Source organism: Mustelus asterias, chromosome 11 (assembly GCF_964213995.1).
Source record: "Mustelus asterias chromosome 11, sMusAst1.hap1.1, whole genome shotgun sequence".
Classification (NCBI taxonomy): Eukaryota; Metazoa; Chordata; class Chondrichthyes; order Carcharhiniformes; family Triakidae; genus Mustelus; species Mustelus asterias.
In genome coordinates this window covers 27,990,666-28,006,935 of record NC_135811.1, presented here as the reverse complement: position 1 = coordinate 28,006,935, position 16,270 = coordinate 27,990,666, and the positions used below count along the sequence as shown (strand labels likewise).

At 45.7% G+C, this 16,270-nt stretch overlaps 1 protein-coding gene across 1 annotated transcript in view; it reads left to right on the top strand.

The window, feature by feature from the left end:
* The first annotated feature begins 6,054 nt into the window (after window positions 1-6,054).
* plpp4 (phospholipid phosphatase 4) overlaps window positions 6,055-16,270 on the top strand; it is a 206,401-nt gene continuing 196,185 nt past the window's right edge. Inside the window, exons 1-2 of the mRNA XM_078224334.1 lie at window positions 6,055-6,059; window positions 6,755-6,863. Coding sequence (XP_078080460.1) covers window positions 6,055-6,059; window positions 6,755-6,863 — 114 coding nt within the window. The remainder of the gene's footprint in view (window positions 6,060-6,754; window positions 6,864-16,270) is intronic.

Here is a 16,270-nt window from a genome sequence, read left to right as displayed (position 1 = left end):
GCTGCATGTCTGTAAATTCCTCCCTTCGGAATCTGTCTTATTGACAAATACATATAATTTGGCTGTCAGATTCATAGTCAGTCGCTCCCCTAATTTCATTAAAATCCCCCTCTCACATTTGTCCTCACTGAGTAGTTTCAGCTGTTCATGCGTGCTACCTACGGTCCTGGGTTCTTTTCTCTCCTGATGTTAAGTGAATTAGTTAGTTAGTTTGTTATCCTTCTTGTCCTAGGTGGGAAATAAGGCGACAACAATGTGGGTTTCCTCCGGCTGCTTTATTTTCCTTCCACGGTCCAAAGATGTGCGGGTTAGGTGGATTGGCCGTGCTAAATTGATCCTAGTGGCAGGGGGATTAGCAGGGTAAATATGTGGGGCTACGGGAATAGGGCCTGGGTGGGATTGCAGACTCGATGGCCAAATGGCCTCCTCCTGCACTGTAGGGATTCTATGATTCTATAAATGTTCTTCCTTCGGGCCCTGTCTTGTGCTGTGGCTTATGTCTCACCCCATGTCAATCCCATGGCCACAATCTTACCGATTTGTCCCACCAGTTGATCGGCAAGGCAAACCGGTAAGATAGGGCAAGAAGCAAAAAATCAGGATCGTGCTTGGTTTATCGCCTCTTGTGATCTTACCAGCACTGATTTGCCAGCGAAATTGGCTTTGTGCTCAGAAAGTGCTCAAAGCCTATTTAAATATTTATAACATCATTTAAATATCATTAGTGAGTCCTGGATGCAATAAGAACATAAGAACTAGGAGCAGGCCATCTGGCCCCTCGAGCCTGCTCCGCCATTCAAAAAGATCATGGCTGATCTTTTCGTGGACTCAGCTCCACTTACCCGCCCGCTCACCATAACCCTTAATTTCTTTACTGTTCAATGATTTATCTATCCTTGCCTTAAAACCATTCAATGAGGTAGCCTGAACTGCTTCACTGGGCAGGGAATTCCACAGATTCACAACCCTTTGTGTGAAAAAGTTCCTCCTCAACTCAGTCCTAAATCTGCTTCCCTTATTTTGAGGCCATGCCCCCTAGTTCAAGTTTTACCTGCCAGTGAAAACAACTTCCCTGCTTCTATTTTATCTATTCCCTTCATAATCTTATGTTTGTGTAAGATCTCCCCTTATTCTTCTGAATTCCAATGAGTATAGCCTCATCCAGGCTCACTTGTACTTACTGGTCGAGGTCCTCACTGGCAAGAATCATGTATGGTCCCCAGCAATGGTGGATCCCAATATCCGTGGGGGGAGTGATAGGAGATCTCCCAGTGCACTGGGGGATCGAAGCACCTACACAATGGTGCCCCAAGAGTACAACAGCTTGCTTCACTGGTGAGATTAGGGTCTGCCCCTACCCCTGCTGGCGAGAATCACATCCTGGCTCTTTTTTAAACTAAGTGCCATATGATTGCCACTGGGAGTTCCCCCAAAAAGTCGGCATGATTCTTTCTCATTTTCACACTCATTTGGCACATAGAGCTTTTTTCATGAAATCCCACCCCATCTCTTAGGGTCCAGTCAGAGAATCATTGCCAGCTATCAAAGAGGATTTAAGAAAGGTAAGTTGAACATTGCGTCCTTAGCTTAGGAATCGGCTGGGAAAGTGACAAATTCTCAAAATTTAGCTGTGTTTTAGACTTTGAGACAATTTTTAGCCGGTGTTTTCCAATTGATGTAGGAAGCAACATTGCATCAAAGTAACCATCTTGATTTATTTTAAGTTACATGTGTTTGGTGCATTAATAAAAACTGAATTCCAAAGATCTTTTCATAGAGCAGATAGCTGTAAATAACATTGATAGGTAATGATTCAACATAATTCTTCACTATCTTCAATTCTATATGCTTGGAAAATGGTGAGAAAATGCACATTTTTAAAATATGCAGAGCATGTGTTGGGGAAATACAAGCTCATTATTATGGTGTTTATTGCCAGGGGGATGGAATATAAAAGTAGGGATCTTTTACTGCAGCTGTACAGGGCCAGGGACACCGCATCTGGAATATCTATACAGGTTTGGTCTCTTTGTTTAAAACACAGTTGAACAGAAACAGTTCAGAGAAGGTTCACTTGACTCATTACTGGGATGGGGGCTTACCTTTCGAAGAGAGGTTAAAGAGGTAGGGCCTATATCCATTGGAGATCCTGGGGGAATAATTCAATAGGGTAGGAACCAAGAGGATGGTTCCCCTTGTGGGAGAGATTAGAACTATGAGACATCGTTTAAGAGCAAGAGGTCTACTATTGAAGATGAAGATCATTTTTTTCTCTGAAAGGCATGATTAATATGTGGAATTCTCTTCCCCAGAGCGCAGTGGAGGCTGGGTCACTGAAGTTATTCAAGGCAGAGTTAGACAAATTTATAGAGGACAGGCAGGAAAGTGGAGTTGAGACATCAGAAGCAAATGAACCATAATCTGAATGGTGGGGCAGGCAGGAAAAGCTGAACTTCTGCTCCTAACCCTATGTTCCAACGTTAACTTAAAGCTATTTGGGTAAAGCCTTGCAAAAAAATATTGAATTATTTTAGCTGCAGCAGGACAGGTTCGTAATTAAACTCCGCTACAGAAAGTGGATCCCTGAATATTAATCAGCCTGTATCCTCTGCCCCACCTACCTGAATGGCGGAATATTCCAGCTCTTACCAAGAAGAAAATCACATCAAACCATCGATACTGGCAGCCAGATTGAAGGAGGCAGAATCGATCATGTCAGTGCACAAATCATTCCTTCACAGTGATACTGACCAGGATGACATTGTGAATTCTGCTTCAGAATCAATGCTACTGAATCTCATCTGCTTTTGTAGAACGTACAGGCAGAATAGCTGCAACCAATTTTATTTTGCATTACAAAGCTTTTTTGTGCACTTACAATGCCACTACTGAACAGTGACTAAGTTAGGGTTCCAAGAAACACTTATAAACATTGGCATCTTTGCTTTCACCATCTCACTTGTCATAAGTGCAATTCCTAAACTCTTAGAACTTCACATTTATTTCCTGTGCTAAATATTTTTGCAGCTTAACATTTATAAAGACTTGCTTGTAAAGTCTAACTAACTCCATCAAGTCAACTTGCCAAAACCCGATTCATGCAAACTGGGACTAAGTGCCCACTCCAGCGGGAAAAGGGGGCTGTTTCCTGCTGGCACTGGCAGTGTCTGCCAGGTGGGATTAGCCCACCTGAAAGATGCTAATGAGGCCACCTCATGAACGAGCGCCCTGAGCTCCATGGTCAGAGACAGGCCCCCCTCCCCCCAACAAATCAAAATGGCAACCATCATCCCCCAGCCCCTTCTGATCAGGGGAGCCTCACCAACCTCACAGCAAAAAGAGGCATCCTCCTGCCCACCACCTCTACCCACAACACACACATATGAGGGTGATCTGACCCCCCCTCCCACCCTCAGGCCCTCACTCAGCCCCCTCCTCCCTCAAACCTCTCACTCAGACCCCTCCTCCCTCAAACCCCTCATTCAGAACTCCTTGTGCCTCAGATCCCCACTCAGCCCCCTCAAACCTCAGAAGCCACTCACTCAGCTACCCCCCTCCGCCCTCAAACATCTCACTCAGACCCTTCCCCCTCTTCAGGCCCCACACCATAGCAGCACCAATGATGCACTGCCCCCTGCAACTGACACCTTGGTCTGGTGCCTTGGGCCGCAAGGGGTGGGGGGGGGGGGAGGGTGATCAAGGAGGTAGGTAGAATGGCCATTTGCCCCTCTGCTACTGCCAGGCTACAGAGGAAGGGTCCTCCAAAGGTCCTGAGGGTTGGATGGGCTCCGGCTGAGGCCAAGTGGTTGATCATGACCCCTCCCCCCACCCCACCCCCCCACACCCCCCCCCCCCCCACCCCCACCCAACCACCCCGACCCCCGGAATGGGAGTCTCATGGCTGGACTGCCCCTTCTAGCCCAGGCAGACCTGAAGATCACCCCGGCATGGTGGTTTCAGGCAGCTCTTTGATTAAGTTCTTCAGTCCTGCCTGTAAGCTGGGAAAATGTTGAAATGACCAGGTCAATTTAATCTCCATGCCCCTTGACAGCTGACAGGCTTTTAAATCACTGCAGCATTCCATTCTGCAGCAGAGATTTCCCTTTCTCCCTGTCAGAAGCTGCAAGTGTGAGCAGACCCCTTGAAATTCTTTGACAAGAAGGGGATGTCAATTTCACTGGGATCCTTCTCCACCGCTATGCACTCCGCTCCAATGTAATCACATGGCTTTTATTTGAATTCTCTGAGCCTTCCTAGAAAGCTGAAACATTGAAATACCCTCTATTCCATTGAAACATTTTATCTCTGTCAATTTCATGGTGCATTGATTTGAAATAGGCTTCCATTGATTACTTAATGGATTTCTACTCAGCCTCCAGTCGGCTGTGTTTATTTACATTACCCTTCACGCTTGAACGCATCTCCATTAGCCCCATTGTTGCTAGCCACAGTGTTTACATAGACGCTAGGCCTGATTGATTTCTTCAAAGGATTCTACTTCGTCTTTTACAGACCAAAAACAGGGGGGCTGAGGGAGGAGGGGTTTGAGGGGGGCTGAGGAAGGAGGGGGGCTCAGTGGGACATCTGAGGAGGTAGCAAGGGGTGTCAGGTCACTCCTGTGCCTGCAAGATGTGGGGGGGAGACGACCTGTCATATGGGGGGGGGGTAGGGGGAGAGGATGCTTGGTCTACGGTGGTTATTACCAGCACCAAAGCCTACCCAGTGCATTTCATGCTGGAGAGGCGGTGAATGGTTGTGGTGGTGAATGGGCCATCAAATCCACTAATTGTATTGCAAATCATGGGTTCCCATAATTACCGAGTTGCTGCCCAATCCTGGCGGTGGGGCAGGTCGGGTGAATCTCAACAACCCTCGCATCCAGTGGGAATCCTGACTATTGGCTGATGTCCCATTCAGCAGAGCATTGGGATCCCCACCGGCTGTGTGACGTGAGCAGTGAATCTCCCACACTCTGAGCACTGTAGAGTGCACGAGTGTAATTCCGGTTAAAAATCTATGAGTGCAGCCTATTCCCACTGGGGAGACCGGCAGCATGGCACTGAGCGAGCCACTGCGCATGCGCCGATCTGTCAGAGCACTGCCGGTCTCCAGGTCGCTGGCCAGCCCCACGACCCACATCGCTGGCCCTCCCGGATGTGTCGGGGGCAGCCTGGATCTCGCCCGCCTTGATGTCCCCCACACCCCAGCAGTCTAGATCTCCTGGGTATTTTTTTCACCCCCCCCCATCCCCCCTCCTCCGCCCCCCAGTCCTGACCCCTTCCCCCACAGCCCCGATCGCTGGTCTCCCCATCTCTGTCACTGCCGAGTGCAGAGTGGCAGTGGGACCTCCCATTTGGCCCCTCCACCTTGGCACTGCCTGATATCGTGTGGGCAGTGCCAAGGTGCCCCCTAGGCATTGGCACTTTGCCCCTTGGTTAGTGCCAGGGTGGCAGGCTGTCACTGCCAAGCTGGTAATGCCCAGGGGGCAAAACCCCTTTACCCCCACCCTCCGGGGGGCCTCGATTGGCCTCCCCTTTCACTCCAGCGGATGGGGCTGCCAGCTCCCCGCAAGTGGGGAGCTATTGTAAACCTTGCTGGAGTGAAACATCTCTGGGGGAGATGCTCATGGGTCCGGAGACTTCAGTCCCACTAATTATATGTAAATTGCAAGGAAATTTTAATTTGAATAAATTATGCAAATCAGCACAGAGCTGATGGCGCCAGGAATCCGGCTGCCGGTGACTAGCGGAGGCCGTGGGGCCCAGTGGGGAGCCCGCGAAATGGCCTTTGTTTAAGTCTCTTGGCTGGGAGAATGGCCCCCAAGGCAATCAGTCTGGTTCTCATATGTGTAACTGGGAGGCATAATTATAATAAAAAGGTATTAGTCAATTTAACTACACTATATAATTGTGATGCAGCAATGAGCTATTAAATTATGATTTTCTATTAAACTATTTATTTGGATTATGTACTAAAACATATGGGACAAAACATTCAAGTTTCAAGAAGCGTAAAACAATTAATACCGGATCCCCTTCCAGAAATATATATGGAATGATGTATGAGTTTTATGAAGCAGTACAAGTTGAATTTAGACGGGAAACTCTATAGTCTCAGTGTTTCAGCAGCATTCCACCAGTATAAATGCAGGGAGAGTCCCAGGTGACAGAACAGAGAACCAAGATGAAGTCAAATTGGCTATGCAGTTCAGATTTCCTGGCATTTGTCAGTCTATGATGTGGAGATTAACCTGGTGTTGTGAGACTTCTTACTTTGTCAGTCTAACCAGACATCATCCTCAAACAAAATGGCTCCTTAGTTTCCATTCTACCAATGAAATCTGCCAGATACTGACCTACTGAAAAGAGTAAGGGTCAAGACCTTACAAAAGAAACCAGACTATTTAATCCTTGTTGACTGAAAGAACATTACGAAAGCAAAGTACTCTTTTGTGGTACCACTTGGTCACTAAGAGCAACTTGTTAGAGCTTATCTCGTGCTTTTTAATTTGCTACAATGCTCCGTGTAAGAAGGAAATCAGGAAAAATTCAAAGCAGAGCTAAGGCACGCACAAAGACCAGTAAGCTAGAGGGACCTGCTCCTGACATTGTTCCCATAAGTCCTAGATAGGGTAAAATATTTCACTCGTAGAATGACACTTCAGATTACTATTCTTACAGGAACAAATCTTCTTTCCCATGCCCTCTCCCTCCAGCACGTACAAATAAACCTTTTTTTTCAATTTTCTCTGCAGTTTCACAGAATTTCTGGATCCCTTCCAGCGGGTTATTCAGCCTGAAGAAATTTGGCTGTACAAGAATCCCATTGTGCAGTCAGACCACATACCTACCCGCATTATGTTTGTAAGTACAATGCTTGATTTCTAACAACAGAAAAATGTCAAGAGTATCAATTTATTGTGATTCACGTCTGATTGTTCAGCAAGAAGATGTCACACCAGGTCATCTACTGCTAATATCATAATAAGTGATTTTTTTTTTCTGTGAAAGTATTTTCTGTTGAGACGTGCATTGTTACCAATCAATACTGTTAAATAGCAGAGGACCTAAACATGGGCTGCAAGAAAACAGTTCTGTGCAGAGAGTGCAGGGATAATTTTCCAACTTTCCACACGGGTGGGGGGGTGTCTCATCCAGTGTAGAAAATTCCATTGCTTTCAGGATATTATTCTCTAATGATTGAAAGATCATATGCAGCATATGTGCTAATTTTCAATTTGCACTCCCTATGGATAAGGCTCCATACTGGGGAGTGCAAACCCAGAACATTATCCATTAAAGGTGGCAAATGAACATTGCAATTAACACTCAATTAACACCAGGAAACTTGATTTTCCTTGGATCTTTCACATATCCCATCCATTAGTTTTGTTTGAGCTTCAGCCTGAGCAATAAAGGTTCCACAATCTTTTGAAAAATGGTTAAAAGCACAGACTTTTGAATCACTTTGAATATTTTGTAAATGAATAGGAAGTATCTTTTAGAACCATCCATTATTCAGATAATGATTTTCCAGGTGCTTTGTCCTTCAGATTTACACAGCTTAGATTTATGTGTTCTGATCATTTATCTGTTGGGTCTTTGGTATGTAGATTGGGCTGGAGATTACTTGGAATTAGAAGGAAGTCAATTTTGTCTAGATCTCCTTTGGCAAAATGTCAGCAATAGTCTTAAACTGTGACACAGCAGTGTCTGAAAACAATTATTAATTTCTAACATCAATACTTGTTTCCTTCTTTTATAAAATACTGATTTGGCTGAGTAAAGAAAAAATGAATCAGTGGTAGTTTCATGATTTTTTTTCTAGTTTGCAATTGAAACATGACAATGTTGCTTCAGATCTTACGGTTTTTTTAAAGTTTATTTATTAGCGTCACAAGTAGGCCGACATTAACACTGCAATGAAGTTATTGTGAAAATCCCCTAGTCGCTACACTCCGGCATCTGTTCGGGTACACTGAGGGAGAATTTAGCCAATGCACTTAACCAGCACACTTTTTAGACTGAGAGAGGAAACCGGAGCACCCGGAGAAAACCCACGCAGACAGATGGAGAATGTGCAAACTCCGCACAGGCAGTGACCCAAGTCAGGAATCGACCCTGGGTCCCTTGCGCTATGAGGCAGTAGTGCTAACCACTGTGCTACCGTGCAAATCCTTGCAATTCAAAAGAAGTTTGCCTAGTAATTGAATAAAAATAAATGGCAAGAAACGTGACTTGTGCCCAGAACAGGTACAGAACCAGCAGAGCAGTGGCTGCCCGTCGAGTCAGTGTCAGCGGAGAATAAAGCCAAATTAATCAGCGGGCAATGTTGAAATGCTGCTGGCGAGCTGTTGTCACCAGAAATAGGACCCTGCTCCAAAATAGCCAGTGGCTTACAGCAGGAAAGCAGTGGTTCCTGCAATCCGGCAGGTGAGGCCCGAGGGAGGAAAGTAACCTCCAAGGGAGGCTTCCCAACACATTGACACTGGGCCAGAGATTTTTTATAAGCTCAGGAAGAGAAATTGATCTTGTGCCAGGTCTGCAAAAATAAATAAATGACAACATGCCATACTCTCTTTTATTATTGGGTGGTCTCGTTTGGGATGGCACAGTGGGATACACAGTAAGAAGTCTCACAACACCAGGTTAAAGTCCAACAGGTTTATTTGGTAGCAAAAGCCACTAGCTTTCGGAGCGCTGCTCCTTCACCAGGTAAGTGGGATCTCTTTAACCTGTGCTTAAACCTCTCTCCACTCACATTGTCTGTACTTTTAAGATTTGATTACCTGTAAAGACTTGCATTCCAACCATTATTTTGTAAATTGAGTCTGTGTCTTTATATGCCCTGTTTGTGAACTGAAATCCCACTCACCTGATGAAGGAGCAGCTCTCCGAAAGCTAGTGGCTTTTGCTGCCAAATAAACCTGTTGGACTTTAACCTGGTGTTGTGAGACTTCTTACTGTGTTTACCCCAGTCCAACGCCGGCATCTCCACACAGTGGGATACCCCAGTCCAACGCCAGCATCTCCACATTATGGCACAGTGGCTAGCATTGCTGCCTCACAGTTTCAGGGACCTGGGTTCGAATCCCTGCTTAGGTCACTGTCTGTGTGGAGTTTGCACGTTCTCCCCGTGTCTGCGTGGGTTTCCTCCGGGTGCTCTGATTTCCTCTTGAGCACTTCAGCGGTCACGGGCATTCGGCCTCTGATATTCGGGTAAGCGTTCTCCAAGGCGGCCTTCGCGACACACGACGGCGCAGAGTCGCTGAGCAGAAACTGATAGCCAAGTTCCGCACACACGAGGACGGCCTCAACCGGGATATTGGGTTCATGTCACACTATCTGTAACCCCCACAGTTGCCTGGACCTGCAGAGTTTCACTGGCTGTCGTGTCTGGAGACAATACACATCTTTTTAGCCTGTCTTGATGTTCTCTCCACTCACGTTGTTTTGTTTCTTAAAGACTTGATTAGTTGTAAGTATTCGCATTCCAACCATTATTCATGTAAATTGAGTCTGTGTCTTTATATGCCTTGTTTGTGAACGGAATTCCCACTCACCTGAAGAAAGGGCTTGGAGCTCCGAAAGCTTGTGTGGCTTTTGCTACCAAATAAACCTGTTGGACTTTAACCTGGTGTTGTTAAACTTCTTACTGATTTCCTCCCACAGCCCAAAGATGTGCTGCTTAGGTGCATTCGCCATGCTAAGTTGCCCCTTCGTGTCCCGGGATGCCTAGATTAGATGGAATAGTGGGGTAAATATGTGGGGTGACGGAAATAGGGCCTGGGTGGGATTATTGTCGGTGCAGACTCGGTGGGCCGAATGGCCTCCTTCTGCACTGTAGAGTTTCTATGAGTCTAAAAATATATATAATTGGATGTGTCGCTTGGTGCCTGATACAAGTAGACACAACTCTGCATGATTGACCCTGAATTTTACATTTGGGTTCCTAAGACCAGACATCGAACCCTAACTTGTATCCCATTATGACTTCCTTTATTAGTCTGTTGTTTATCCTTGTTGTCAGATTGAGCAAGATTTATAAATCATTGCCACTTGAATCTGAATTTTATGGTAGTTTTGGACACTTGGCTCACATTTACTGGGAAGTGGATTAAAATTAACTAAACCCATTTCATATGATAACCATTCCAGCTGTCAAAAACAAGAGAATTTAATTAAGTCTGTCTGAGTTTGAGTTGAACACGGGTCAAGGTAACATTACCACCCACTGGGCCACTTGGTTCCTCCAAGAGCAAAGTTTAATAAAAGCGACTTAATTAAATTCCAACTTCCATTGCAAAGTGTGTAATCACTACCCATCCCCAACCCCCCAGCACAGCTAGACTGCGAGGCTGGTAGCTTCAGGGCATGATCTGTAACAGCTGGAGAAAGAACCATCCTAAGCACCAACTATAAGGTCCCAAGGCACCAAAAGCAACTGGAAGATATGAGCAGAATCTAAAGCAATTAATTATATGTCATTGCAAGTCGACACAGCCACCCAGGTATTACAACCAACTGAGATCTCATTTTTGTCCGTTATTACATTTTGTGGCTTGATGGATTGAAATTCGAGGCCACTTGTCATCCATCCAGTTGCACAAATTTACAACCAAAATGAGTTTTAAATTTAGGATAAGATCAAACCCACAGGTGGACAGTGTTGGAACACTTTTGATTCCTCTCCTGTCAGGAATTCTTTACCAGCTAAGAGTAGGAGGGGAGGGACGAAGCTGATCTTGAAGCTTGCAATGAATATGTAAATCCTAGACACCATGGGTTAGACCTAATAGAATTTTGGTAGGGATTACACTCACTACTGTAAAGAACTATGGATATTTCTCATTCAGTAGATAAGGGTCCCACATGTACCAGTGTAAGTGGCCTATCAATATGAATGTAGGGTTAAGTTTATGGCTAGAATCACATTTACTGTCACAGGGGCGGCCTGGTGGCACAGTGGTTAGCACTGCTGCCTCACAGCGCCAGGGACCCGGGTTCGATTCCTGGCTTGGGTCACTGTCTGTGTGGAGTTTACACGTTCTCCCCATGTCTGCATGGGTTTCCTCCGGGTGCTCCGGTTTCCTCCCGCAGTCTGAAAGACTGGTTAGGTATGTTGACCCAAACAGGTGCCGGAGTGTGGCAACGAGGGAATTTCACAGTAACTTCATTGCAATGTTAATGTAAGCCTTACTTGTGACTAATGAATAAACTTTGACTTTAACTTTAGGTTTTTTTCTAAGAAGGTAGTCTTTAAAATCAATTACGAAGCAAATTATTTGTATCAAAATATTATTGGTCTGGACTTTGGGGTAAAAATAATGGTATGGCTAACAGCGTCACCGTTATTAGAGATAAAATTGGAAAAGTAACTGCACATGTACAGTTAATAACAGAAATCAGGAAGCTGTTGTCTGAGTTTCTCTTCTTTTTGCTGTACCGTTATCTTGCCGAGAGGCTTAGCATTCAAATGTATGGAATGACATGAAGCTACTTGAAGCTACTGGTGCTACTTATGAGGAAGATAGGGTGGCACGGTGACACCGTGGTTAGCACTGCTGCCTCACAGCACCAGGGACCTGGGTTCGATTACCCAGCTTGGGTCACTGTCTGTGCGGAGTCCGCACATTCTCCCCGTGTCTGCGTGGGTTTCCTCCGGGTGCTCCAGTTTCCTCCCACAGTCCAAAGACGTGCTGGTTAGATGCATTGGCCATGCTAAATTCTCCTTCAGTATACCCGAACAGGCACCAGAGTGTGGTGACTAAGGGATTTTCACAGTAACTTCATTGCCTACTTGTGAAAAATAAATAAACAAAAAAAAAGATACCCAGTAAAGTTGCCAAAATGTTAGATCTTGCCTATTCCAGCATAAGTCAATTGTCAATAGCATTAATGATGAGCATTAATTACTGAAAATCAGCCTCTCCGGAACTGAAAATTAATCTTTACAAGTGTGAAGTCTTGTTCCTTCAAATTTTAATTATTGTTCGACATTCTAAAAAATGAACATTCTTGTTTTAACTTTTTCTTTCTGCCTCTTATCTCACTGAATCCCATCTTAATTTCGGTTATTTCACTTTATTTGGCATTGGACTCCTAATTTGAATTTTCATTTCCTGGTTCAGGCTGTGTGCTGGAAATTGGACAGCCCAATTGTTTGGGCACAGGTTCACAATTCACAATCATCCCACACTCATTCAATCTGAAGTGACAGCATGTGAATTTCAAAATCATCTGAATGACCCTAGTGTTGTCCCAAGTGATCGCCTTGCTGCTCTTCTCTCCCAAATACTTCCTGCCACTACTTCACTCAGCAGGGGGTCTGAGCAGCATTGTTTGGAATCTATCTGATCCTGCCAGCCTGCTGCTCTCAAAGGCAGGCTGGCCCCTTAAAGGGAAGATACACTGAAGAAATTGCTGCAACTTGAAATGTAAGAGAATTGAACAGCAGCGCAGAGAGTGAGTAACGTGATTCTGGAGGCATTAGTGATGGAGATGGGCAGGAGAAGATACACTATAGTTTGGCAAGGTGGGGGGTCAGGAGGCCCTCAAGGATCACTCTCAGAAGGGAATTAGAAGGTGGCCATGGAAGTCAATTCCCAGATGCTGGACTGAGAACTTGGCTGCAACGCCGTAAGTGGTCTAATGACCTCAAGCATGTGTTCAAGATCAGTGAATGCATCTCCACATGACATCATCTTCTCAGCACACCACCTGCCTCTCTCTCAATGCACCACATTTGCCCAACAGCACTTCCTGGCACTTGGAACACACACATAACATCCAAATACTACACCTCATCCTTGCACACTTACCAATACTGCCAGCCTCGCCCCCACCTCTCAGTGCCTTCACATACCGCCAGCAGCTCAGCAACGGCCTCAGCTAGAATTTTGGGTACACGCATTACATGAATTGCTCTGGAGAGAGCACAGAAGAGATTTACAAGAATGTTGCGAGGGTTAGAAAATTGCAGCTATGAGAAAAGATTGGGTAGGCTACGGATGATTTCCTTAGAACAGAAGAGGCTGAGGGGTGACTTGATTGAGGTGCACAAGATTATGAAGAGCCTAGATAGTGTAGACAGGGAAGATATGTTTCCCCTAGCGGAGAGGTCGATTACAGGGGGCACAGATTTAAGGTGATTGGCAGAACGGTTAGAGAGGATATTAGGAAGAACTTTTTCATCCAGAGGGTAGTAGGTGTCTGGAATTTATTGCCCAGATCGGTGGTGGTCGAGACAGAAACCATCAACTCATTTAAAAGGTACCTGGATCTGCAGCTGTAACCTGTAAGGTTACTGACTGGATGCTGGAAGGTGGCATCCGAACAGGCAGCTAGTTTTTCTTTCAGCCAACACAGACACAATGGGCAGAATGGCCTCTTTCTGTGCCAGGACTTTTCTATGGTTTTTCCTTTCTGATTTCTGCCTTTCAAATAGCCAGGCATTGCTGCCTGTCCAGCCACAGCAGCCCAAGGAGGGAGCAACAACACACCGGCGAAGGGCCCCATCAATTGATCTGATACTCTTAACCATCAGCTCAGAAAGTGGTGCTGCACGTACCGTGGAGACGAGCAAAGAGGGGGGGACCCAGACATGGAGAGTCACCCGGACACGAGTGAGCCACCACCAGCCCAGGGGACATATTGTTCATTTGCCAGCTTCCCCGAGGGTGAGGTAACAGACAGGATTTTCTGCAGAGGGCTCGGATGAGGGTCTCAATGAGGTGGTTAAAAAGCAGAGCACTGATGGGCATGCATACCAAGATGCTGTGCATATTAGCTGGCCTGCCAGACAGCCTCGGGCCACTGTACAGGAGCATGGAGGACTCTGGCATCATGTTGGCAGAGGACATGGAGCAGAGTTAGCTCTCTTGGCAGCCTCTGCTTCATCTGCCCCTCGTGCTGAAAACCAGAGGCAGTGGAACTGCAGTCCCCACTGCTGTTGTAGACGTGTGGACAGGTCACCTAGTCCTCCATGAGGATGCAGTAACACTTCCTGCCAAATCCAGGAGCTCAACACGTGGAGCGGCACGGTGGTTAGCACTGCTGCCTCACAGCGCCGGGGACCCGGGTTCAATTCCCAGCTTGGGTCAATGTCTGTGTAGAGTCTGCACGTTCTCCCCGTGTCTGCCTGGGTTTCCTCCGGGTGCTCCGGTTTCCTCTCTCAGTCCAAAGACGTGCTGGTTAGGTGCATTGGCCATGCTAAATTCTCCCTCAGTGTACCCGAACAAGTGCCGGAGTGTGGCGACTAGGGGATTTTCACAGTAACTTCATTACAGTGTTAATGTAAGCCTACTTGTGACACTAATAAATAAACTAACTAACTAACAAAATACCTCGAGAAATACTCCAGAGTACTGCCAGACACCTTGCAATAGAAACAGTTGTGAAAAATTACCTTGACTTTGGTGATAGACCACCGTAGACCTTTCAATGTGGCACTACATGACAGAGTTTCTAGCCCCAGATTTTTCAGTAAGGATAGCTAAAGGAGATGGACAGTTGCTTGTCCTGTTCACAGACATCACAGATCTCCTATAGAGGGTGATGCACTGAAGTGGATTTTTAATCAGCACATGTTCCAGAGCATAGAACATAGTACAGCTCAGGAACAGGCCCTTCAGACCATGATGTTGTGCTGAATATGACGCCAAACTAAACTAATCCCTTATAAAACATAGGACAGTACAGCATAAATACAACAGTACAACACCGAGGTCCACAGAAAATCTGTGGACAAGTGTAAGTATAAGTTCATTCACCACTAATTACACAATCATAGCATCCTACAGTGCAGAAGGAGGCCATTCGGCCCGTCAAGTCTGCACCAACCACAATCCCACGCAGGCCCTATCCCCACACCCCATGCATTTTACCTAGCTAGTTCCCCAGACACTAAGGGACAATTTAGCATGGCCAATCAACCTAACCCAAACACCCGGAGGAAACCCACGCAGACACGGGGAGAATGTGCAAACTCCACACAGTCAGTGACCCAAGCCGGGAATCGAACCCGGGTCGCTGGTAATGTGAGGCAGCAGTGCTAACCACAGTGCCACCATGCCGCGCAATGCAGGCCATTTTGTTTCCTTTCATTCTTTTCCAGGCTCACCATTTTTACCTGTGTGCTCAGATCTAGGGTGACCACCGTTGGGGATAAAATGTTCAATGTACTGAAGACAAAACAGCACACTGTAAATATTGAAGGCTAAAGCTGTCACCAAATTTGTATTCAATTAACCCAAAGAAAAATGCTTTGTCTTTCTGTAAGCACACAGCAGTGATGTGATACTTGTATACAACACTATGCAAACCAAATCTGACCCAAAGGTTCCTGATCTCATTTTAAATTGAAATTCAGTTCTCTCAGTAGCTGATCTGCAATCTTCGTTGAATCACAAGTAATTGAGCAGGAATGTACACATGAGCAGTGCATGGCACTGAACATAATTTCAAACCAGCAGTGCATCCATTACTTATGTCACACAGGAGTAGGAGAGCTGTCTGGTGCTGCTCCTGAATTGCCTGTGGTCATTTAATTTTAGTGATTGAAATCCAATTTCCATCCCGCTAATTGTACCTGTTCATTTTGAGACTCAGTTGAACTCAGTAGCTATGGTTCTACTTTCTTTGTGCGCCCAAAATCTAAGCTGCAAACACACCTTTTAATCCATTCGAACCTTTGCCTGAAAGTTTAGTTTATTAGTTTATTTATTAGTGTCACAAGTAGGCTTACATTAACACCTCAATGAAGTTACTGTGAAAATCCCCTAGTCGCCACACTCCGGCGCCTGTTCTGGTACACTGAGGGAGAATTTAGCATGGCCAATGCACCTAACCAGCATGTTTTTCGGACTGTGGGAGGAAACCGGAGCACCCGGAGGAAACACACACAGACACAGGGAGAACGTGTAGACTCCACACAGACAGTGACCCAAGCCGGGAATCAAACCCAGGACCCTGGCGCTGTGAGGCAGCAGTGTATTGGCAGACCAAATGGATCTCAAACTGCTTGGCTGTCCATAACATTTATATTTTTACATCACGTTTCTTGATGTTGAAACAAGCTCCACTTACAGTTGCTTGGTAGTACTAAATTGAATATTGCTGAAAAGAGAGGCATGTTGCTGAAGCTTTTCCTCTTGCACTCATCAGGACAAACACAAGAATACCAAATTTCAAATGATAATTTATACTACAGGAGAAAATGCTAATTGGTTGGCAATTTGACTCTGGCTGAGCTGTTGCTAGGAGACATGAGC